This window comes from Patagioenas fasciata, chromosome 8 (genome assembly GCF_037038585.1).
Source record: "Patagioenas fasciata isolate bPatFas1 chromosome 8, bPatFas1.hap1, whole genome shotgun sequence".
Classification (NCBI taxonomy): domain Eukaryota; kingdom Metazoa; phylum Chordata; class Aves; order Columbiformes; family Columbidae; genus Patagioenas; species Patagioenas fasciata.
In genome coordinates, this window is record NC_092527.1 from 8,474,486 (window position 1) to 8,498,995 (window position 24,510).

The window sequence follows — 24,510 nt, forward strand, 5'->3', positions numbered from 1 at the left end:
GGAAAATAAAGTGACAAATCAGGGTGAGAGACCACAAAACCTCCTAGAGCTACCAGAGCAAAGAATGTTCATCTACAGAGGCCCTGGACTTGTAAATAAGGGCATGATGATGCTTTAAATACATATTAGTACTTGTGCCTGGAACTTGTTTTATCTTCATTAGCCGGTTCCTGGGCCACTGTAAGAAGCCAGCAAGCCTCAGACAAGAGGCTTTTATGAGGCTGAGGAACCACGTTGCAGTATGCCAAAAGGAGGTTTACCAGATACAAGAGGGTACAATAAGACTTATCCGCTGGCATTAAGGAATTTGTCTGCTCCTCACTCTGTGCGCACAGGAGCGGAGCAAGGCAGTGTTTGCAGCTGGGGTGGTGGGGAAGCAGTGTTAACACGGGATCAATGTGGCATCAAGGAGAAAACCCTCCCCACCAGCCCTAGAAATAACATCTTTATTTCTCTCTTTTTCCCCAGCAGGTGGAGGAATCAGGACAACAGCTCGTTGTCTCATTGAGCATCTTGGATCCCTGGGGTAACTTTAGCCCCTAAATCTGCACTTGGCCTTTTGCTCTGTTGCCATCCCATCACTGCTGTGGAGTATCAGGAGTTCACTGACCATTTTGCCAAAAGCAACAGCAGTTCCGATATTCCCCTTTAGTCGGAGCTGCCCAACCACTTTCCTGTGCCTTCTGCTCTCCTAACTCCAGGCCTTGTTCTTAAGCACATCCTAGTTAAGCCATTGCAGCGCAGTGTAAAACTGACCTTCATCCCTGCAGTCGCCATCCCCGGAGCACCCTAGCAGAGAGAGGAGAGACAGGAATACCGTGTTTGAAATGAACCGGACACAAACTTTTAAAAACAAAGCAGTATCAGCCAGGTGGAACTAAAAAGGCAAAATCCACATTTTTTACTTTCCAAAAGTCAGAAGTAATGCTGTAACACCACACAGCACGCATCCTCCTTCCCTGTGCAGGCCCTTCACCTATGGCAGTGGCTCTGCTTTCCAGAAAGCTCCTCCAAAGATAGATATCATCAGCACAACCCGGTCAAGACAACCAGATTTCCACCCTCCCCGGTTTTAGTCCTGCAAGTGAATCAAAGGCCAACAAGTAGAACAGTGTCAAATAACTCAGGAATGCAAAGACAGGCTGAGGACCAAACACAAGTTCAGCGCTTGATCCCAGCTACATCAGCTCAAGCATCCTGAGCAAGGCCAGCTCGTACCCCAGAGCTGGCTTTCCCATCCATTCTCTTTCTCTCACCAAAGCCAAACCCTGCAGTAAATTTTTGAGGAGAGCTCTGAAGCCAGCCACCTTAGGGAAGAACAATACTTCCAGGCACTGCAATTTGGGCGTAATTCTGCAGCACTGAGCAAGCCACCACCATGAGACCACAGAGTCCAGCAATCCGAGAGAGGCAGCTGCTCCCACAGGGACAGTCATGTTTTCCTCGACAGCGCTGGTGTAAAAAGCGGGTCTTCCCTATCAGCCCTTTGCTCTAACATCTCTGTATGCCCTGTGTTAATATTGGTTAGGTCCTGGTGAAAAGGTCTGGTTAGTAAAGCAAATACGAGGGATACTAAGGGTGTAAGGAGAGGGGAGGGGTGAAGCCGTGTTAGGAGTTGGGGTGTAGCACATGAGGCAGAGAGGAGGACCGGGAGCCAAGTTCAAAGTGAAAAGAGCTTCAAAAAGTTCAAACAAGGAGGAGTGGGGAGCCAGAGAGCAGCAGGATCATACCTCTCAGCTTTCTGAAACAGAAATCAGGGACAAAGCTAAAAAACACAAGGACAGAAGGTGGAGATCAGGGATTCTATGCAATAAAAGGGGGAAAAAGCATTCCAGATCATCTCGGGGTTAGTAGGTTTTAGTGAAAGGGATGACGTGCAGCGAGTGGCTGGGGTTAGGCTTTTGGAGCGCATTTGGGATGCCTGTTCCTTACTCTTTGGCCTTTAAGTGGCAGATTATGTTATTTTCTAGTATTTATCCTCAAACCGCAATGCACACACATGCAAGCTTGCTCACACACTGACCCTGGTTTGTCACTGCATTAGTGCAGGTTCACACTTGTGTAACCCTACCAACCACACATCGCTGAAGGCCCCAATTTACAAAACACCAGTTCCCTATAAATGTCGGCAATTGGCCGCTCTCACTAGCATAAAGCATTAAAATACTGATGTTGCAAGACAGCATCAGACTGGGCATGCCATTTGCTTTGTAAAATGCCTCTTCCCCCATCATCTCCTTCATAAATTAGGCCCTGTATTTTGCAATTTAGAAGCAGAAAGAATTCAGCTGAGGAGAGTCATTGACTAACAGACACACACACGATTCCAGGCGATGCTTGCGCATCAGGGACAGTCGAGAGGTGTGGGTGAGATCAGGCAGACAAGCGTCACTCTGCTGTTTACGAGGTACCTTAGAGCCATGTCTTCCTGGCAGCCCTGGCATGCCTCTCTCCCCCTGGAAGCAGAGTGAGAAACACAGAGAAAAGAGAGCAACAGACACGAGGTGAGGAGCACCCAGGGCACAGGTGATGAGAAACTCTCCTGGTGAGACGGAGCACAGCCCATTTCCCTGACCCTCGCCAAGCCCACTACCCCAGCCAGGGCCATTTGCCATTGCAGCGCCTCTCGAGCCTGTTTGGCACAGCAGGGCTGAGCACAGTGTCTGCATCCTGCTGCCGCATCCCCTACCATGGCATTCTGCAGTGACTACAGGATGAACAAACTTATCTGGAGAGACACAGAATCCAAAGGTTGCCTTGTATTGTTAGCCTGAATTTTATCTGGTGGTAAATAGAAAATAAACCATCTTTAGACAGACTGATTACCCTTTTTTTTTTAATTCTAGGTGTTTAGTCCTGGCTTGGAAGGACTATTAAGCAGGGATATGTATATGTGCTTATTTTTAAAAAGTACTTTTTGCAAGTACGGCGTCTTGCAAACTACATTTTATGAAACACTGTCTAGTACTATAATATACAAGATCTAGGCAGCATGGGTACCTCCTACCCTATATAAGATACTTAACCAGGGTATTTTCAGCCATAAGAAAAATAAACAAGTGAAGAAGTGGGGACCACTCTCAGTCCCTCCCTCCCAGCTGTGCTCCCTGGTTTTGCTCTTAAATGAGACCGAGAGGGCCAATGCTTTCCACCTGGAGACCCCCACTCTGCTTGCAGAGGCTGCCCCCCCAGAGCAGCCCTACATGGGGAGTCATTCCCCATCCCTGGCACTTTCCTAGAGGAAACTGCCTTAATTATTCAGCCCTGCAAAAGCAAAGCCCCCTCAGGGAGAGGGAGGAAGGCAGCCCCTTACAGAGGGCAAGTTACAGAGCAGTGTTTGCTAACGATGGCCTCAGCTGGCTCGCACAGCCCCCATCGGCAGCATCATACAGGCACTAGAGCTAATTAGAGAGCATGAGCAACAAACATAACCCTGCAGCATTAAAGAGCAGGAAGAAAGCCCAGAGCCAAAGCCAGAGAGAAAGCACAAACAACAACTCCACAGAACATCTTTGAACCCTATGCATTTGAAAGCCATGGTAATACAGTGAGTACCCACCAGGCTGGTCCCTTTGTGATCCCTCAGCTCCCTTTGGGCTGAGAAAGGGCTGCACAGGGTGCCACGGCCAGGCAGCAGCACACCCACCAGAAGCAGCACTGCAGCGGCACAGCCAAGCCAGAAGCTGGGACACACCACCAGAGGCAGATGTAAAAGGCTCAGATCCCTGCTGGGCTCCAGGAGCAGTCAGCAGCATCACCCAGCTCTCCTAAACCTTGCACTGATTTAGGTAGCACCTCCATGCTCCCCCGTTCTCATTGGACAAGAGAGGCCATAGCTCTCCAGCCAAAACCTCACACCTTCCTCCCCTATAGCTTTATACCCACTCGGTGCCCATCACGACAGAGCATGCCCGTGCTGATCAGCTCATTAGCAGTACTGGCCACTGGCTGCCAATTAAACAGAGACCCACCCTTTTTTGCTCCTTTCTGTGGGAGGCATATTATGAGGGGGTTATTGAGCAAGGCTGTGGCCAGTTTCTTTATTAGTCTTTCCTCAAGAGCATGAGAAAAAGCCTCAGTCTAAGGACCTTTCAAAAAATAATCTGTCAGTAAAGCTGAACGTGATGGCTAAGCTGGGGGGCTGTGAGTCAAATGCTTGTTCAAATGACACAGCTGATCACACTTACTGGTTGTCTAGTGACCTTCATGGGACACAGATGTAGGTTCTGGGTGCAATTCTGCTTTCGTTTACACAGGCGCACACCAGGAGCGATGCCTTTGTGCTTGATGGGATTACACTGATGTGAAGATGGACACAGGGGAGCCTTTAGACTTGACTTTATTATTTCTGAGGAGGCGTTGTTTCCTTGTGGGAGGACAATTGCTGCTGTTCTGTTCAGCTATTAACCCAGACCCTGCACTCCCCAAGAACATTTCTTTAAACTTGATGTAACTCACCTATGCTAAGTTTTGAAGGGGCCTTTTCTCCCTTCAAACAGTAATCCATCCAGATGGAAAAAATATAGAAAATGTATATGCTACATGATAAATGAGATGCATGCCACATATTAAATACTTGAAATGTATGTGTCACTGGTAATGCCTTTCAAAATATTACAGGACCAGTCTTCTCTCGTGATGTTTAAGATATACGGCATGACACGGTATGCTCAGACTGTCATGAACACTTGCCAATGTTGTAATGTTTTAAGCACAGTCTGCATTGAGTAATGTACTTTAAATATATGAGTACAGTAAATTTCAGTCAAATAGATAACATCTGGGCATAGAGCATATGAGCCTGTAAAAAGTGTCCAGCAACAGAGAGAAATCCCAGTGCCAAACCTCAGCCTGAGCTGCAGAGTTGGAGCGGATTTGATGCGTCAGCTAACCAGGTTTTATGAGGAAACCCCAATCCAGCCCATCAAATGGAGGGCTGTAAAAAATCACCAGCAAGCTTCATAGTCAGAGAAATGCCTTTGGTAAGAATCTAATTCCACCAAACGGATACAGCCTGCTTGGAGTGCCTGTCTGTGGCTAATCAGAGCACAGATGTGTACTCCATCAAACACTCCAGAGCTGCCTCAGACCCCACCTCCTCCTACAACCCATCAGCCCAAGGACCAGCGTCTCCCAGATGATCTACCATGGTAGAAAGCTGTGTTTCTCGTGCCTACCTTTATGCCAGCATCCCCTTTTTCACCCTGCCCGGCGGAGAACAGAGAGGGAGGAAACAGAGGGACAGTGAACACGAAGAGCAGTCAGGCAAGCAGTAAAATCATAAGAGCAAGGGCCAAGGAGAAAGTGGTTGAAGGAGGGAGGGTGCAACAAATGCAACCCCAGGCCACCAGAGACAACTGGCTCCTGGTAATAACACGGTACCAGCTCACCCCGTTGCTGGAGGTCACCCGTACTAATGTTTTCCTACGCCTTTTGGGTGTAGAAAAGCTATCAATCCGTTCCATAGACCAGAATATCCTCATTCTCCCAGCCTTAATACAAAAGCCTCTAAAGGCTGGGTCAGTTTTAATCTTTAATGGGAGCCTGTGCAGGGCTGCACCTGGCCCTGTTTCAGCACAACTGGGAACTGCTCTGGCCGGAAACCGCTCTGTCTCTTTACACAGGAGCAAGACTCCCTGTTTCCAGGTCTCATAGCAGACAACTGCCTGCAGCCCCTAGCACCCCCGTGTTCCTTTAGCGCATCTCTGGGCTTGGGCGCCACTTCCCTGCCCTTGGGAGACAGCCCCACTGACTCTGGGTTTAAGGGTTACCTTGGGGCCAGTGACTCCGGGGAGGCCGTGTGCGCCGGGCAGGCCTGGCTCACCCCCCTCACCCTGAGGAAGAGGAGAAAGAAAACAGAGGAAGAAGCAAACACAGTAAGCAGCAAGAGCAGGAGCCTGTGGGATGCCTGAAAGGTCAGTAAAGCTGTGTAAGGGGTGTCCCACACAGAGGAGCCCACCACACCCCAACCTAGCACCTGGGTCTCTCTGGGAGAAGAACACCATTCTGCATCAAGATACTCAGGCTGCAAAATGTACAGATTGAAGGGAACGGTCCTGTGATCCTATATCATATCAGAGTGAACACCTTTGCTCAACACTCTGCTTTTTTCCCCCCTTTCCCCTGACCCGCTCCCCAGGGAGGATTTTCTCCTCTGCTTTCATCCATTCCTTCCACCTTTCCTAGAGAAAGGTCACAACCTCGGGATCGTTCGTCTGACATCAGTGCAGGCTCTTTGCTTGGTAAGTTAACGAGCCGCACGAGTGGTTTCATATACGAGGAGCTCGTAGGAGAGGCCCTCGCTGCGAGGTCGTTGTGGGGACCCCTCACTGCAGTGAACGCCCACCCAGCGCACGCAACAGGATGGGCTCCTAATGGAAAAAACGACAGCTCGCTGGCAGAAGAGGCAATAAATCGCGTCTGTCCGCAGAAGTGGGCTCTGGGTCCGCGGGGGCTATAATTTCCACTTCCTGACATAACAAAAACTTCTCAGTTTATACAGAACTAATTGAAAAGCTCTCAGGTCTTGTCATTTTGCTCACAGAGCACCAATAAAGCAGCACGGAGATAACAGGGGACACATGACTCCCGCCCGCTGGGAACATTCGCCTTCCCCTTCTCCAGCTGCCATCGCTTTTGCAGTGTCTCTTCATTCCCTCTCTCCCCTTTGATCTTCCTTTATGTCTCTCCCCTGTCTCTGTCTCTTCATTACACCCTCTGGGCTTGACGACCCTACTGTTAATTAGCTGCTGCTGAAGGCATTCAGGCATTGCCAGCTTCTGCCTTCTAACCTGGCACAGGATCGACTCTTTCCCGTCACAGCGCTGTGTCCAGCAGCAGCAGAGCTCAGAGGGCTCCGGAGTCCAAAGATTTGCAGCCGTGATCATGCAAGGCGTCAGTGCACCTTAATTCATTTAACAATGTTGGAGCTCCCCATCTTACCTTTCTGCCGGGGTATCCCTGAACCCCAGGGTCTCCCTGCAAAAGGCAAAAAGACAAAGTGAGGCTTGGCCCGGGAAGGACAAATCCCCGCCCTTTTCCCTAGGCATGGAAGGACATTCCGTGTGGAAAATTCACCTGTTGCTCAGGGTGACTCTTGTTACCTGCAGTGGACTGAGCCCTGGTGTAAAAGGTGCAGTAGGCACCGGCAGCTGCTGCCAGCTCCGTGCCCTAGCTCTGTGCTTCCCATCTCCTCCCCCTGGCCAAATAGCTCCAATAAAAACAAATGGCGGTGAGGGTTTGCAGCCGAAAAACAACAACAACCACCTCCCCACTTGCATTTTGGCAAGTGAATAAATGGGAAGCTGTGGCGGAGTTAACAATAGCATTGCAAAATCAGTTCCTGAAGCGCTGGTAAATGCTTTGAGAGTGGAAGAAGCCAATAAAGCTGTGTGTGGCAAAGGATTTTGCAAGAGGGGCTGATGAGGCGTGCCTTGCTCGGTCGAGATGCAGCTCAGATGTGTCGCCCGGACAAAACCCATGAGTCAGCACATGGGCCTGGCCCCAAAGGCGATGCCGAGCTGTGCTAGAAATCCTTCTCAGCTGTCTGATGTAACCTCCTTTCCCTGTCCGCCACCCATTAAAATGTACACAACTCTCCTTGCCAGGAGTGTCCACCTCTCTGTTTATCACCTTGCTCCCTTCTAAGCCAGGTGGGATGTCTCACCTTTGGTCCAGGAGGCCCAGGTAAGCCCTGTAGATAAAATCAAAACAGAGACTGGGGTTGGCACACGTAGACAACATTTTGTGGGCTGCAGGGTGATGGGAGATGCTGACTGCTTTCGTTTGAAACGCCCCTCGACAGAGATGATTGGCACCGGCAAACTCAAACACCCCCGGTCTATTCTTCACATAGATGAAAATTCTCTTAATCCACACTCCCAAATAAATTCACGCCCATCGCACTCTATGGCCCCAGGCCTGGTTTCATGGAATCCAAAACCAAAAAGCTGCTTTGCATTGTGCTACAGCATCTTTTCTGTTTCTCTAGCTTTGCTTGGGAAACTCGTTCCCAGCCCAGAGTGCAGCTCTGGAGTAAATCTGGTTCTGCAGCTCCCTCTGGCAAGCTGAACAGGGAGAACATATTAACAAACAAACCACTTGTGCTTTTAAATGAGAAATAACCAAACAATTTACCTGATATGAACCCTTAAGCATACCGGATACATGTATATCTAAATGTAAATAAACAAAACATCCATACAGGACCTGCCTTCCTGATGTGAGCAGATGGAAGGAGAAAACTAGTCTACGTACGCTCTGACATCTATAGCACCCTGGATGTTGCCTGCTTATGGCAATTCAGATGTTTAGTCATCCCTCCTTTGCTCCTCAGAGCTTAAAGCAAGATGAGGATGTTGGCAGGACGTCCGACCCCACTGTGCTGTGAGGAGAAGCATTTTTGCCTCAGGGGACAAGACCTGGTTGTCCTGCTATCTGGCCTGGGCAACTCTTGGTGATGGCAACTCCTCTCAGGCCACAGTCGCTGCAGGGCCTGCGTGCCGCGTTTCTCCCCACAGCTCCCAGGAAAAGAGTGGTACCTACCTTTCCATCCCTGCCAGGCTTCCCAGGTTCTCCCGCTCTGCCCTGTTGCAAGAGAGAGACACATTAACAGGATTTTCTGCCCCATCACCTGCCATTTAGCAATAGCATTATTTTAAACGGTGGTTCTGTTTTCGCCCTCCTTGGCTGCTTGTTACCAGCCTGAGAACAGGACAGGAACAGGACTTCAAAGGGGTCACGGGGATCCTTATCAGTCAGGTTTCTGCTGTGAGCAGGACAATTACACCCCTCATGTTATTTCCTCCCCACGGCCGTCTGTAGAGGTTGAGGAGAAGGAAATGGGGCTGGTGCCACCTGCTCATGCCTGCGTGTCCAGATAGAGATAGCAGCAGTGCAGGGCATACACCTCCACCTCCCCTCCTCCCCGAGAACTTCTTCCTCCCCACACATCCGCGTGCCCTGCAAATCTCCTGGCCATGGCTATCTTGGCTTCAGAAGAGGCAACAAAGGCCAGAAGAATCTGGAAAGATGAAGCAGAAAGGGTTTTTTGTAACTGGACTTACAGGTGGCCCAACCGGTCCCGGCTGTCCTGGGGTTCCCTTGGGTCCTGCTGGTCCAACGGGCCCTGGGGGGCCAGGAGGTCCCGGGGGACCTTGGATTCCTGCTTGTCCTTGTTCACCCTGAGGTTCATTAAAACAAGGGGTTATGGGCAAGCAGTGCAAACCCTTCACACCCATCCCTCCTCCCCCAAAAGGGATCAGGGGAGCTCAGCTTGGCTGAAGCAGAAGAGGTAGAAGCAAGTCCCAGGTTAGTACCAGGAGAGGTTTCCAGGAGTGAGGGAGAGGCCAGCAAGGATGGTCTCTACTCCCAAGTAGCAAGTGATGGGACAAGAGGAAACAGCCTCAAGTTGCGCCAGGGGAGGTCTAAATTGGATATTAGGAAGGGGTTGTGAGGCATTGGAACAGGCTGCCCAGGGCAGCAGTGGAGTCACCATCCCTGGAGGGGTTTAAAAGGCGTTTAGATGAGGTTCTCAGGGACGTGGTTTAGTGCTAGAGTTAGGTTAAGTTATGTTTGGACACAATGATCCTGAGGGTCTTTTCCAACTGAAAGGATTCTATGATTCCATGGTGGCCAGGCTGCCTGGGTGCCCGTAGCCAGCGCCCTTCAGTTTGCAAAGACATCTGAGGCCACATTGTTAGAGCTCTCTTTAAAAGGGACCTACAGATGATTGTACAGTCCAAAGAGATCTTTTTCTTCACTGAGTCTGTCAAATACAATTTATATGTCCAGGATCAGCATCTCTGAAGCTCCTCAGGAGGCTTTCCAAAGCACTTGACAGTCATATGTGAAGTAAAGGCTCCCGTGACCACACTGGCGCTTCCAGGCAGAGCCACAGTGTCTTACCTCAGCCCCGCGCTATATTTGTTGGGACAACACTCCCTCTGTTTTGCCAAGGACCAAAAGTAGAAACTCCGCAAAACCATAAGAAAATAACACGATCATCATGGCATTTCTGGAGCCTGCCCAGAAACAGGCCCACGTACGCCAGGCAGAGCCTGTTTTTGTAAGATTTAGCACACCAGTGCGTGCGGAGCCACCTGCTGTTTCAAGCTCTGGGAACGAAGCCGTTGCAGCCGGTTCCTCCCCAGGCCCCTCGGTAGCCACTTGGCAGCTGTGGCTCATGCCTCAGCAATGCCATCTGGCCCAAAGGACCTGGGCTTGGGACCGTGTGGCGCTGAGGAGACAGTGGGTTGGAAGCGCCACATTTAAATACCAGACTGCTGATCCATAATTGATGGATCCAGCAAACTCCTAAGGGCGCCGTGGCACCCGCACTAAGCTGTTAGTCTCGTGGGCCCCCTCCCTAGATAAAATATCACAACATCCTACTGCTGGTGACCCAATTTAAATATGAAAAACCCTCCTTGGCGGATCCACAGGAAGGGAGAAATCAAACATTGTCATTTCTCAATCGTAAATCAATGGGTGGCCAGTTTGGTCTCCTCTGTATTTATCCTCTCTACAGCCTGGTACACTACTGTTTGGTAGAACTAAGCCTTCTCTCACGCACTTGTGTGTGCAGGAGAGCGCACGAAATCTGTCCCCTGCATGCGTTCCGACCAAGTGTGCTGTTTATCTTGGCTGCCTTTAGTAAAACATGCAGATACAGGAATGTTTGCTTTATTTAGAATGATAAATGAGAGTAATAAGCTGCAAACTTCGTCCCTTCTGCCACGAGGTCTATTTAAGAGAACATTACCAAGGCGCGGGCCAGGCTCACGGGAAGCTGTGTCGTGTGTGGAGCAGCAGTCCAGCCGCTTGCCGCCCACACTGGGAAGGCACCCTCTCTTTTCCCCATTTTACAAGTGGGTCCTGGCTCACCCCGTAGCCCATGCACACGGGATCCAGATTTAGGGCACTACAATGCAGCACAGTGCTGGGAATGGGTGCTGGCACTCCCGCAGGGAACACGTTGGACAAAACGTGCTTTATGTAAGCAAGTGCCTGTCCGCAGGTCCCTAAACACACAACACGTTATTGCTGCATCATTATAGTTTTGTTAATGCATTCAGCACAAAAAGACACCCGCAGATCTAACTGGGTGGTGAGTGGATGCTGTAAGTGGGAGATAAGGTGTCACTTTCATTAGATGTCATTCTGTATTTTTAGCTGTTGACTAGAGCTATTTTGCAGTTCTTTTAAACACCTTAATTGTGCCCCAGCAATGCAATGCTTGTTCAGCCTCTTGACACAGGTCTCAGCTAAGCCGGAGCCCTTGTCCAAAGCATTCAGAGGCGACAGCAGGACTTTCCTCTCCCAGGCACTAGTGCTAACATCTAATTTGTAGCCTCACATTTTTTTCTCAGTATTTATACACAAGGCTCCTGGAATTGCTTGGTGCTGGCAGATCTGTGGGAATGGATTGCATGTTGTTGCACTTGGGGAACGAATACAGTGATGGCAAAACGGATCACGGCAAAATTCTCCAGTGAAGTTAGTCCCTGGGGACAGAGGGAATTTGCAGCCCTGGCTGACGACAGGATGCGGGGCAGCTATTCAAGTTTCCCACTTCATCCTGGATACAAACTCCAGCTTTCACAGCCTTCCCAAGGGCTCAGTCCTTGGCCCGGCTCTTCGGACTGTCACTTCGAAAGGCAACAAGCACGAGCCGTCGGGCTCTGTGTGGTGTGAATGCTGAACCAATAGGAACTGAACTGAGATGGTGGGCTCGAGCGACATGTCAGGGTTTCACCAGCTCTGGACAGGGACCAGGCAGCTCGTGGTGCAGTCCTGTACCGCAGATGCAGCTCCCCGTGAGCGTCTGGCTGTCCAGACAGGCAGGGGTGACAAAACTCAATTGAGGGTGCCCAGCTCACTTCAGCGGGGAAATTACAGCAGTTCGTCCACGCGGGAAAGTTAATCCCAACTGAGCTGAGCTTAAAGGAGGCTCATTAAAAGCCACATGAACTCCCGACTATGGACATTCTCATTCACTATTCATATGTCCATAATTCATTTTATGAATTCATTCTCAAACTAAACTGAACAGGAATTATGGCCATGGAAACCAAAATACATGTGTTTACACAAAGATTTAATGCAACTTGATGAAACCATTATAAGAGCTTATTTAAACACATTCTCCCAAGTGTCTCAGACTAGACGAGCCCTTGGAAGAAGTGTTTGCCTATTAATTCATCTCGGTTAACTTTCACAGACATTAGCTGCATTTCAGCAAGAGCTTTCTAGTTTCTGGAGATTGAATATGCAGGAACTGACTCCTTAAGGTAGGAGACTGCTTGTCAACAGTCCCAAGAACAGTTTCATGGCTCATTTCTTTCAGTTAAAAAACCTGGCTTCAGTGCGTTTCTTTTTAGTCACATTATCACATCAAAGATTTCCTCGGCTTCAAAGAAAATCCCTCAGCTCTGTCCGAACCTCTTGGAAACCCTTCTGTAGGGGAAGAAAGACAGGTAGCAAGCTGATTAATAAGGGTAGGCTCAGAAACAGGCAATGAGGAGAAGTCTACCTGGAAAGTGCGTCTCTTTATGACCGGAGGTGGAGCCAGTCGCACAGAATTGAGGAGAGGCAACAGCTGGAGAAGACCAAACCAGAAGGTCGCAGGGCAAAGGAGCCCGTTGGGGCACCCGAGAGTCAGAGAGCAGCCCGGGAGAGAACAGAGGAGAGGGGAACAGAGAGATTGCTGTGAAACAAACCCCCGTGTGAAAGGGCCATGGGCTGGGTACCTGCGGGCAGACCTCTGAGCACCTCCACACGCGTTGCTCACAGGGGTCCTGCCACGTGCCAGCTCTATCAAGTGCGGGGTGACCACTCACCAACCCGCCGCTCCCGCCACAGATTTACCTGCTTCTCAGAGATGAAACTCACCCGGGGGAGTTTTGCCTTGGCTCTGATGCTCTCCTCAGGCAGTATTTACTGCAAGACATTCCTGCACTGGCTCTGCTAAGCTCACTGGTGGCAGGACTGTTTCTCTTAATTTCACATTGTCAGATTTGATTTAACTATCAAAATGCCAATTTTCTCCAAGTACAGTTTCCTATTTCTTTCCATCTTCCCTTACAAGAAACACTGTATCTCCAGGCCTTCCCCTTCCTCAGCACGTGGAGAGATGCTTATCAGGGAACGAAACAGGTCCTGGTGTGGCTCATTTAGCTGAGCAGACTCTGCCACCATGGCCAAGGGAGAAGGCTTAGACCTTGGTGCATGCAAGCCCTGAGCAGGGTATTGTCTGGGGAGCCTGCACTTTGCTTTTCTAATGGTAACATCAGCCACTGACTGCTTATAGCCAGGAATGCTGCCCTAGGGCACAAAGCTGACCCGGACAGAGAATTTGAAGGCACTAAAGCTCAGGAGCATTTGTTCATCCTTCTGCTGTATCCAGTTTCCACTTGCATGCCTGCTGCTGTCCACCTGGCACCCACCGCACAGCTCCAGGCCCAGGAATGCTCCTCTGGCCTGATCCGCTTTCCTGCTCCTATCAGTCTGCCATTGAAGCTGCTGCACAGGGAGGGGAGAGAGCAGCTTTCTGTGCTCAAACGCAAAACGTCCCCCTGCATGTAACACTCCCCCGTGTGAGCTGCGTGCTCAGATCTGAGAGGTGTGCCCAGAGGTCTCCCCCCATGGTAACCGTGCGCATCGAACCAGCACACTTTAATCCCTTCAAACACTGTTCTTTGTGCTTGCAGGGGAAGCAAGGACCCAGTCCTGTTCCAAAGTGAAGTGGCAACCCAATATTGCAGCCTCGCCGCCCTGTGATCAGGCGGTTGCTTTTGAACACGCTGATCCAGACAGCCGCAGGCTGTCACAACAACAGCAGCGCTGCTGGAACATCTGGCTCCTCAATCCCTGAAGTGCCTCTGAAATATTATGCAACTCACAGGAAAGCAGAGGAAGGATGCTGGAAAGGATAAGGAGGGAAACGGAGGGAAGAAGTCCTGAAAACAGAGGAGAAACAAGACCCAGCAATGGATTCAGGTGCAAGTGGGAGAGTTTAGAGAAGAAACCTGAAGCTTTTCCACCTGGCTCTTTCACTGTCCCCTCTGTGTCCCCATGGCAAGGGTTTTTTCAGCAGTGCAATATTGGATCTGCATCCTCGTGCCTTTGCATCAGAACTGGGTCCCCTCAGACCGGTACCCACAAACCTTTAGTGTGAGGATCTGGTTAGAGCGCAGGGCTGCAAGGGTGGTACTTAGGTATTCCTAAGGGACAGTGAAGACACACGACACAAACGGGGTCACAGTTAGACACGCAGCATTTCTGAGAGCAGACAGAGCGCAGATGTTTGTCACCCTGGGGTGCCTACAGCCCTGAGCCACCAAACCAGCATGCCTGTGCCCCCGGGCCTGAGCCCTGGCTGCTGCCAGCAATGCACAACCTACATCTCCATTTCCCAGTGTTGCTGTGGATCCTGCCGCTGCTTTTCACCTTGAGCACTGAGGACAGTCGGAGCCCAGGCTGTAACAGGATCCCAGAACACCTCTCGGGTGAACATTGTTGTTAGCTTCTTTTTAACATAACAATCTAGTGATCCGGCTCGCCTAAATAAACACAGCTGACCAACTATTATTGTACAGGGGCTGGCACATATCCATGGCCCCTTCTCCCTTGTTGCCAGCCCAGCTCTCTCCCCTAACCCTGCCCCATGGAACATCCTGGGACCCGCTGCCTTAGGGGCAGGGACCAGAGCCCAGCTAATTGCCCAAAGGCCCATCAAAAATAAAAAGAAAGCCCTTAAGCCCATCTCCCTCCACATCCAGATTGCAAATTCCAGCCACTTCATATGATGTCGTTCCAACACATTTCCAGTGGATTTTCAGCACTCCGGTTGTTTTTTAGAGCCGGTTAAATCTTACCTCTGTAATCCCCTCAAACCCCATGATGTACTCTCTCCTCTCTTGGCTACGGCACATGCCAGCCAGGCCAGGTTGAAGAGGCAACATCCTGGCTTTCATTAAACAGATGCTGGCATCAGCCCTCCCTCTCTGCCTCTCCTTTGTGGGCAGAAAGCCCACCAAGCTGAGGGACCGGCGTGGGGATCTGTTCAGCAGGGACCAGCCAGAGCACCGTGGCCAGGGCAGTCAGGGTCACTTTCAGGCAGGGAGCGCCACCCTTGCCCTCGTCCCTCTACAGGGCTGAGGCCAGCACGAGGGAGAAGAACATGGAGAAATGATGACGAGAGTTTCCCCAAGGTCTGCAAACCCTGTGCTTCTCCAGGCCACGCCACTGCAGCGGAGGCTGCGGGAGCAGGACAGAGCTGGTGCAGCAGCGTGAAGTGTGAGGGGGTGACGTCTCCTCCTCCAGGAACCCCAGGGTTCCCTGAGTTTGGGGTGAGGACACAGAGCTACCCCGCTCTGGCACAGAGCATGGGATGGTCTCCAGGAAGCAGCAATGACAGCACTGAGCTGGGGGTCAGCCCCAGTGGGCAGGAACAGACCGGAGAACCAACATCCCTCCTGGAAAACCTTATCTGCTGCTTTTCTGCGAAACGCATCAATCAGCCAAGCGCTGCCCTCGGGGCCCCAGTGACGCATCTTGTTAATGAAACGATCTATATTCCCAACAAAAAGCCATTCAAACCAAGGAGGATTAACAAGCAGGAAGGCACGGGACAGACGATAATAACGCTAATGACTTACCCTGTGCGGGTACTCTGCACACTGACCCTGTGAAAGAAGGGGATTAAAAGGAAAGAGGTTAAACCAGAAACAGAGGGGACCAGAATAGACACACACGGTCAGATCCAGAAGGTGTAAATCGTTGTGCTTATATTGAATTCAGTGCAGCTATGCCGATTTGCACCCGACAAGCACCGTGCCTCCTGTCCGCTATCCCCACAGCCTTCTGCTGTCGCTGTATTTCTGAGCCAGACCAAGCAGCACCAAGGCCATCAAATCCCTTCCCTGCTTACTTTTTACATTTGCTTTTCAACACATCTCCCATAAAAATTACCTTTTCTCCTTTTTGTCCGGGAGGTCCCTATAAAAGTGAAAACAAAAAGTCCTCAGTAAATGAAGGAGCTCAGTGCGTGTAAGGGCAAAGCACTAAGGAGGAGGTGTGACTGCAAGAGATGGGATACTTACAGGTTGTCCCCTGGGACCTGTGGCACCCTTTAAAGAAACAGATTGTCGTGAATGCGAGATGGATTCCCATTTACAGTGACAAGAAGACAAAAACTCTCAGCGTACGGAGTAGGTGGAAACTCAGCTTTTAAAAACAATTGTGGGGAAAAGTTCCCAAGAGAGATCTGGGTTCCCTTTGTTACTCTGGAGGAGTGAAAACGCACACATGTTCTGGCTGCACCGCAGGGGAGAATTATTAAAAGGAGAGGGGAAAAATCATCAGGAAAACACACCCTCATTGTTCCCAGGACCTCGGTTGGCAGCACGTCTGGTCGGACGACGCACTGGGATGGAACCAGAAGCAGCCAGGGCTGAAGCCTGAGCTGCAACTGCCTGAGCTGGGATTGTGCAACGGGGGGATGTCGGCTCACCCCTCCCTGAGAGCGGGGAGGGGACCTTCAACATGTGCTCGCCAGAGGGTGACACCGACACTCGGGCTCAGGAAAACAGAACTCGCAGAGGAAAACATTCAGCGTCTCAGCAGCCCAAGTTACTACAGAGCTTCTAGCTCGGCATGCTCATGTTCGGGCATTTCATCACGAGGAGAGATGTTAAGAGGAACAAGGCTGCGTTTGGGTTTCCATGAAGTGTGGCCTGAGTTTATCATTTTCAACCAAAAGCATTTAAGTGCAATGCACGTATGAAACAGAGCTTCGACAGACATTTAATACAAATAGTATGGGGGTTTTGTTGTTGTTAGATAAGTCGAAAGCTGCCAGATGGGCTTTCAGAAATCTTTCCATCAAATTTTACTTCTGCTACGAGGCCAACCACGAAAAATGTCAGCTCCCAGAGTATATTTAGAGAACGTAATTGCTAACTGCAAGAAAAACATAGCCCGTGCGTAACTAGACAGTTGCTGTTGTCACATGATTAATCTGATAGCCATAATGTAAAAATTACAGACATGTATCCCAGCACTGTTATTATGTGCTTACAGAATGAGGGACACAGCTTGTGCGTTAGCTGAACCAAGATCACTGCCCTGCCTAGGAGCTCGTTTCCAGCTAAGAGGCAACGTCATTTCAAACCCACCCGTCACTCGCAGACAAACATATATTTTATTTACCATCTCTCCCTTCTGTCCAGGATGACCCTGCAAGAGAAAAAAACATGCACCAGCTTTGGCCACTGCAGTCTCTAGAGGATGTTCTCTTAATTCACTTACACCTGGCCTTGGGAGGTGCCCATGGTTAAGTATATCTTGTCAACGCAGTTCCAACACAGTGCATGTGGAGCTTTGCTCACACACCTGGCAGGACACCGCTCCCTGCTACCCAAAACACCAAGAACAAAGTTCTGGAGGGTGAACATGGGGTTGAGGGCCTGCCCAGAACTACAGGCTTCATTTCAGTTGGGTTCAGAGGGAAGCAGTTTGGATGAGAAGGATGAGAAGAACCGAGGTCTCTAATACAATGCTGATTATAAGGAGGCTCTAAGGAGAGCGTGGAGTCTTTAGAGTCCTTTCCTCTCCTACTGCAACTCTTCACAGCACAGCAGCAAAGAGAAAGAAGCTGCAGGGTGGACTTCAAAGGGAGCTGTTGGCTGTCCAAGGCAGAGGGCCAGTGCCCAGATGACCTGCTCTGTGTGTCTGGGTGGGCGGGAGCGCCTGTAGGGCTTTCCCTGCAGCACCCAGGCTGTTGCACTCCTGAAGTGCTGCTTTATAGATTTGCTGAGAAAGGAAGCAGCCACGCTCTGCCTTCCCTAATCTCCTGACTCTTGCAACTGCCCCAAGGCATCTGCGGCATCCTCCTGCCTGACAGCCTTCTGATTTTCTTTTAATCCATGCATGTGCCTAACATTGCAAAATGATCCTCTCCAAAACACACTCTGTAACAGGCAGGCTGGCAGCACAAAAGGGCTTTAGAGAAGCTGTTTGCTTACCGGTTTACCGTCCAAGCCAATAGGGCCCTGAAACGCAAAAAAGGATAAATGATGAGAAATGCTTTCACTGGGCTATCTGCCCATCAGCAGCAGCACTGGACACAAGAAGGGAAGAAAAGGCAAGAGGGATTCATGGACAATTTGCAAAACCCCTCAGCATTTCAAATTTTGCACCATCCTGTAAACCAGTTGAAAATCAGGAGTTTTCTCAAGACTTGGATTAAAAAGACACCCACCTCTAGGGGAAGAGCAATTTTTGCAAACGGCAGAACAATTAAAGTGTCCCAGGGAAGAGGTGGCACACGGCTCAGCAGTGTTTTGAAGGTACCGTTTGATGAGAAACAGGCTCCGCAGAGCGCTGTCCCAGCCCACGTTTCCTCCTGAGCCGCGCTGGTTTGTTTGTTGCTCCTTCAAAAGCCAAAGACCACAAAGGCAAAGGAGAGCTCTGCTTCTCCTCAGCCCAGGGGCAGTTCAAAGCTGCAGAGCCTGGTCAGGCGGCTTTATCCTCTGCTGGGCTTTTCTGTTCCCTTGTCACCTGTAACGGTGTTGGAGAATTCCCGCCTCCACGCTTTTGGTCCTGTCACTTTGGCGTGAGCAAGGTGTTCAGCCCAGCATGGTCCCCAGCTGACCTGCACCACGCAGGGCCCTTACTGCTATTGCAATATCACCTGAAAGCTCAATTAAGGTTGGAATTTCCCCTGCCCAGGGTTTATTTTCTTTGTTTGGGGGTATTTCTTAATTTGGTTTCCTTTTACTGAACAGATCTGGCTTCAGCTATGTTATTTTAACACTTTAAAAAATAATTACTTTCTTTTTGGTGTTGTGTGGGGTTTTTTGTTTTGTTTTCTCCCTAAGTATAATTTAAAAGATAAAAAAGAAAAACAAATTAAGAAAAAATTCCATTTCCAGTGATATCAGATCAGGTCCTTGTTTTCAGACAGAAATTATGAGATACAGTGAGCACTAACGATACTTCCTACTAATATTGTTCACTTGTACCTCGTAAATTAAGAGTTACACTCACCGGGAATCCAGGAAAACCTCTCGTTCCAGGCTGTCCCTGGGAAAGAAGAAACAGAGGCAGTTCAGAGGAATTGAAGGGGATTTTGACTGCCCGAGTCCTCTCTGTGGAGCCTTTCCTGCAGCCTCTGACCGTTACCCTGCCACCTTCTGAAGGGCTGCCCGAGACCCTGTTCCCCTCCAAGGGGGAAGCATCTTGGGGAGGAGGGGAAATCTCTCATCCCCACTCCAATTTGTACAGGGCCAAGAAATCCTGGAGCAAGTCCAGTTTGGACTGCGTGGAGTTCCCTTGAAGTTTCTGCATTAATTAAATGGGTGTCCCTAGCCCATAGACTGGGCTTTTGGAGTATATTCCAGAGGCTGAGCTCATTTTATGGCAGTTCTTGCTGCCATAAACCAGAGGCTTTTAATGCAGGGTGCTGCTCTGTGCAAGACAAACCTTGCAGGTCACCGGTGTTTAAATATAGCCATCCCTCTTCTCCTCCCCTAACCTCGTGTCCCAGTGCATTACTTTTCCTTCACGAATAATTCTGGAAAATATATGATTTTTCTTTTTTTTTTTTTGTAGTTTCCTTTGAAACCCAAGAGATAAAAGAGAGTGAGGCAGTGTGATGAGAGGAACATGAGCACCACGTCCTTTCCCCACCTCTTTCTGGCTGGCCAGCACTGGCTACCAGTTTGGGATAGGTACAGCAAACACTGGCTTGGGTTGCGTTTGGCAGTTTCTTCATCACTCGCTTAAAAACACGAAGAAAGAAGTGGTCTTGGCTGTTTACTTGTCATGGTACTTCATCTCCTGGGACCTGTGACATCCCAGGTCACAGTTACCCTAGATTTGTAGGTATCCAGTAAAGATACCACTTTATTGAGGGATTTTTTAATATCGGTTTCCCAAAAAGAACATGTGAGCCAAGTCAGGAAGCAATATGGACCAGAGTGCAGCAGATCTGGGAGCACACCCATGTCAATGGAAAAGGCAGGATGAGGTGAATCCTGTACCAAGCACACCGAGTGACCGTTGCGGCATCTTCCCTTCCTGAAAGCCATGCCACGCTGCCAAAAAGCCCAGGTTTCTTATGCATTCTCGTGCCTTGTTTTGGGGAAGAGAAAGCTTTCTTAAGCAATTTGAGATACCGTGACCCGACTGTTTGAGTCCCACAAGGACTTCCTAGGAAAGAGCTGGGAGAAATAAAGGTTTGCTTCTGAAAGGAAACGCATGTGGGTGCATCTCTGCCTTAACCAGAGCGATCCTGTGTGGTGCTGAGGGAAGGGAAGGAGGGGACGGGCACGCTGCCCTGCAAAGCTGAGGTTTGCACCAGTGAAGCAACGATAACCCCGTGGGAAAACCTTCACCTTCAGGTTACATCTCCTCCAGGCTCCCTGGATCTGCAGAGACACTCGATGAAGGCTGGCCCCTTGGGAGGACGGGGCCAAATAACCTCTTCACAGAGTCCAAGGGACGCTCCCAGCACAAGATGCCTCATGTTGTGCTGAACAGTTGTGGTTTTATACACAATACCAGCAGGACCTAATCCCGTTTGCACTGTTTCTTTTCAGTGCTGCAGAGTTGAACTTGGTCAGCTTCACTTTGCAAGATACATATAAAACCACCTGGTCCCATTGGCCAGTGACCAGGAGGGGAGATAGGCTATAAATTAGAGGATCTGTCCGCCGCTGGTTTCTGAAAAGGCAAGAATCAAGAGGAGCCTAGCCACAATTCATTAATTTAGGTCCCCTGCTGGATACCTCCCAGGACAAGAAGTGCTAAAAAAAGAACTAGGGAGAAAACCTGGAAATTGTGCAATTTGGCTTCCTCTGTAGACTACAGACTGTTGCTGCTTTCTCCTTGGAGGACGGCAGAGAGATTTGCATGGTACCGGGCCAAAACAACAGTTCAGCAGTGAGCGGTTCCAAGAGACTGTTTTTGTTGGGTGGCTGGTTTTCCTTGTCTTCTTTTTAAAATGTTGATTGTATGAAGTATGTAATCCCAGGAGCTGCCAAATCATGGAGACCGTCTGTTTCTGCCACTATCGGTGCGCTGTCCATCTCCGGCCAAAAGTTAAGCAGCTCTGAGCTCTAGCAAAAACTTTAACCTCCAAACAAAAATCTGGAAACTATTTGTCTTCCCACGTCTTTCCGAGTGGCCCCTTGGCCAGGGTTTCCGTGTTTGTCTTCAGTGCTCAGCCATCCTTTTGACCCATCACCAGCTCCCCGGGAAACTGAATCATCCTCACAGCAGGCTTTGGAGGTGGAAGAGTGGAGCTGTGCCAGTCCTTGCACCTCGGGCTTTTGACTGGGGTGAGCAAAAGCCCATTTTAAATATCATTTGCCATCTAGGTTTTCTGCTGCTTCAGAGAGGCGACGTGTTCTGCACTTTCCCAAACAGCAGCAGAGGCGATGAGGCAAAGCAGTAGCATCAAAGCAGACATTAAAAACTGCCCTGCAGACCAGGCATGTGCCTTTCAGGAAAACAGTGGTGCCTGTCTCTGTTTGCAGGACCTACAGTGACAGGGACTGATGGCTTTTCTCTCCAATTACCATAACCACACTATCTAGAAGGCTGAGAGCTACAGCTTGGGAGAAATAGCAAAAGTAATAGGGCGCTTACCCTCTAAACTGTGCTGTGTGTGGAGCGGGGTGGCCTCTCAGAGAACTTGTCATGGAGAGACCTGCCAGCCCTTCCACGTGTCCAGGAACTGTCTGCTGGGTGTAAAAAACTTGCAGAGACCCATTTGCGCTCTGGGTTTCGGTTCTGTAGCTTCTCAAACTGAGTTTGAGAAGGCAGGTGGGCCTGGGAACTGGCAAAGCTGTTTCTTATTAGAAACACTTATCATGGGGCTTTTGGAGAGTTAATTGGAAAGCCATATGTAGCCAAGTGTTTGCACTGCCCGGGTCTCTCTCACTTGACCTCCGCTGTGAAACAAAAGTTGCTGGCGGCCCATCCTCTCTGCAGGTCAAGGACGGTGCTCTCCACAGGTTAATCAAAATCGGAAGTGCCTGCTGGAAGGGGGAAAATCAAGTCTCCACGTCTCTTTCATGGAAATCTCCAGTGGAGGCTGTGTGGGGATGGATTGCGGAGGACTGCCTGCACCTGCACAAAAGCAGAGGCTTGATGGCTAAACTGCAGTGCAAGAAACATCCGGCATTTAGGGCAAAAAGATACTCCAGCCCTTCACGCTGGTCTTTTTTTATGACCCTGTCCTTGTAAAAAGCTTTATCTGACTGAATTGTGGCACATTGCAGGGACACCTGTGCTGCAAGAGGGTGCAAAATCCTGCCTACGCTCTCCTCGGCTCCCCAGTCAGCAGCAACAGTGCTGTAAGAAAGTTTCTGAGATTTTGGATACTTGACATGCACCTCTGAACAACTTCGAACTGCCCATCTTTGTGAGTTCCCCAGTCGCCAGCTTAGCTCTGATGCTGCTTGTCCGCAAAATTAGGGGTTTTGTCCTCTGCTAATGAAACCAAGGGCTGAGATCAGCCAGGCAAAGGGTGTATTTTCTCCAAAAGCAATAGCAGCCCTGTTGCAAGAAAGAAATCTGCTTCTTCATTTTAAATACAGGAATACGATTTCCTTGCAAGAGAAGGCTTCCACATGCGTTCTGGAGCATGAGCTGTAATTTCATTATATATAGTATATAATAGCAGTATAAAACCAAGCCTGGCTCAGCATAGGAACCACATTATACAGGGTTTTTGCTCTCTCCAGCTGATGCTGTATCTTACTGCTTACTGCCGCTCCTAAGTCTTTCCCTGTTTCTTGCCCACATCCTGCATCAGTCAAAAACAGAGAGAAAAGGCACTTACGGGTGGACCGCGGGGCCCGATGATAGACATGCCCGCTTCTCCTGGAGCTCCCTGCGGAGAGACGAGGGAAAGGAAAAGGGTGAGAAAAGGAGGAGAGGAAAACGCAAAGAAAATAACATTTCCATCAAGACTGGGGTTAAATGAGCATGCTCAAGGTGTGAAATCTTCAGGGCTCATGGGGCAGCTGCCATTCCGGCCTCCCCCAGCTCTTGCCCTGCGGTCTGGGACAAGAGATGTCATTTGGAACTGATCAGACGTGCCAAAAAATGGAAGCTGCACAGCAAGGAATACTATAAACACATAAAACACTTTCTGGCAAAACAGAGGTTCTGCCCCATTACAAGCATGAAAGATGGCCTGAAACCCTTGCTGTTTCCTTCCTGCGAGCGCAGGAGGACTGAGTCCTGCACAAAAAGGAAAGAAGGAGGGACGTGCTGGGCTCCAGGGGCATGGGAGCTGCAGGCAGCTCACTGGGTGCCTTCAGAAACGCTTCATTTGTGTGCTTCTCAAACACACTTGGGATGTGGATGAAAACAGCTGCCTCTCCAGCCCCCAGCCACCCACGACGTGCCATGGGCAGGACATGTCCCCGGGCTCTGCAAAACGTGGTGTATTCCCGGGAGGCAGCTCCAGAAGTGCCCAGGGCTGGGAAGCCTCGGGATGGAGGATCCGATAAATGAAGCAGCCTGCAAGCAAGCAGAGCTCTCTGCAAAACAAAGCTGTGGCCTGCCCAGGACCCGGGACTGCCACAGAGGGCATCAGCAATTACAAGTGACTTTTCCCTTGTTTGTTTGTATCTATCTGCTGTCCTTTCATGTTGAAAGCTTTGGCCAGCGAAAAATGCAAGGACACACAGAGAAAAAGCAGGATGGCTTCAGGCATTGAAATCTTGGTCTCTTAGATAATGTTGGTTGGCTCCAATGAGCAAGCAGAAGCTTGAAAGCAAGTAAGGAGAAATCTCTATTCTACCTTGCCCTTCCTTGCTGCTCTTCTGTCTCCTATGAATAGGAGCAAATGGACCTGGTACAGCAGTGCCCTGCATGGACGATGCCCCTATCAGGGGGCACTTACTTATTTCTACACATCATTATTCAGTTATTTTACACCCCTACACCTCTATCCTGCTGTTCATGTGGGTGGGCGATACTCAGAACTCTGAGGAAAATACACTAACACCAAAGTGTCAAACACTTCAAAGCATGGGGGTCACCTGTAGGATGCTTTGCAAGCCACCACTTCTTTGGAGGGACAAAACACCCATATGTGGCATGGCAAACAGTTTGGGAGATGGTCTCCCACACACTTAAACCATACCAGTTTTCCTCAGGAGGAAGAGGTCCCAGAATGTCAGAAATAGGAGTGTGCCATGCCATTTTCTTCTTTGCTATGGCTTGCACCAGGGATCAGGCTAACCTGAGAGGTGGGGGGGAGCTGAGGGTGGCTTAGGGCAAGTGGAGCTGCTGGCAGGTAAGAAACTGAACAGTTAATACCCAGGAAGCCTTGAAGGGAGCCCTGCGTGTGCCCCGATGGCTCTTACACTGTTAGTAAATTGTCAAGAAACACAGCATCTTCGGAGGCTGAGTGGCCTAGAAAGAATTCAGGAGATAGACTTGCACTGCCGGGGAAGAGAGGGGGCAGCCCAGAGAGGTGAAAGCCCA

General features: G+C 49.9%; 1 protein-coding gene and 1 long non-coding RNA gene across 4 annotated transcripts in view; one reads left to right on the top strand and one right to left on the bottom strand.

Annotated features, from left to right (window-relative positions):
- LOC136104269 (uncharacterized) overlaps positions 1-933 on the top strand; it is a 41,164-nt gene extending 40,231 nt beyond the window's left edge. For 2 of the 3 annotated variants that reach the window (XR_010651748.2, XR_010651747.2), the window contains one exon: positions 469-933. This is a non-coding gene — a long non-coding RNA (uncharacterized lncRNA). The remainder of the gene's footprint in view (positions 1-468) is intronic. The other variant, XR_011740228.1, reaches the window with a different exon arrangement.
- The window catches only part of COL13A1 (collagen type XIII alpha 1 chain), a 58,855-nt gene that overhangs the window by 33,567 nt on the left and 778 nt on the right, over positions 1-24,510 (bottom strand). Inside the window, exons 3-18 of the mRNA XM_071811637.1 lie at positions 22,853-22,903; positions 19,051-19,086; positions 18,027-18,053; positions 17,212-17,238; positions 16,104-16,130; positions 15,973-15,999; positions 15,660-15,686; positions 12,533-12,598; positions 9,066-9,182; positions 8,545-8,586; positions 7,667-7,693; positions 6,943-6,978; positions 5,772-5,834; positions 5,178-5,204; positions 2,412-2,456; positions 757-789 (exon numbers count right to left, since the gene is read on the bottom strand). Coding sequence (XP_071667738.1) covers positions 757-789; positions 2,412-2,456; positions 5,178-5,204; positions 5,772-5,834; positions 6,943-6,978; positions 7,667-7,693; positions 8,545-8,586; positions 9,066-9,182; positions 12,533-12,598; positions 15,660-15,686; positions 15,973-15,999; positions 16,104-16,130; positions 17,212-17,238; positions 18,027-18,053; positions 19,051-19,086; positions 22,853-22,903 — 678 coding nt within the window. The remainder of the gene's footprint in view (positions 1-756; positions 790-2,411; positions 2,457-5,177; positions 5,205-5,771; positions 5,835-6,942; positions 6,979-7,666; positions 7,694-8,544; positions 8,587-9,065; positions 9,183-12,532; positions 12,599-15,659; positions 15,687-15,972; positions 16,000-16,103; positions 16,131-17,211; positions 17,239-18,026; positions 18,054-19,050; positions 19,087-22,852; positions 22,904-24,510) is intronic.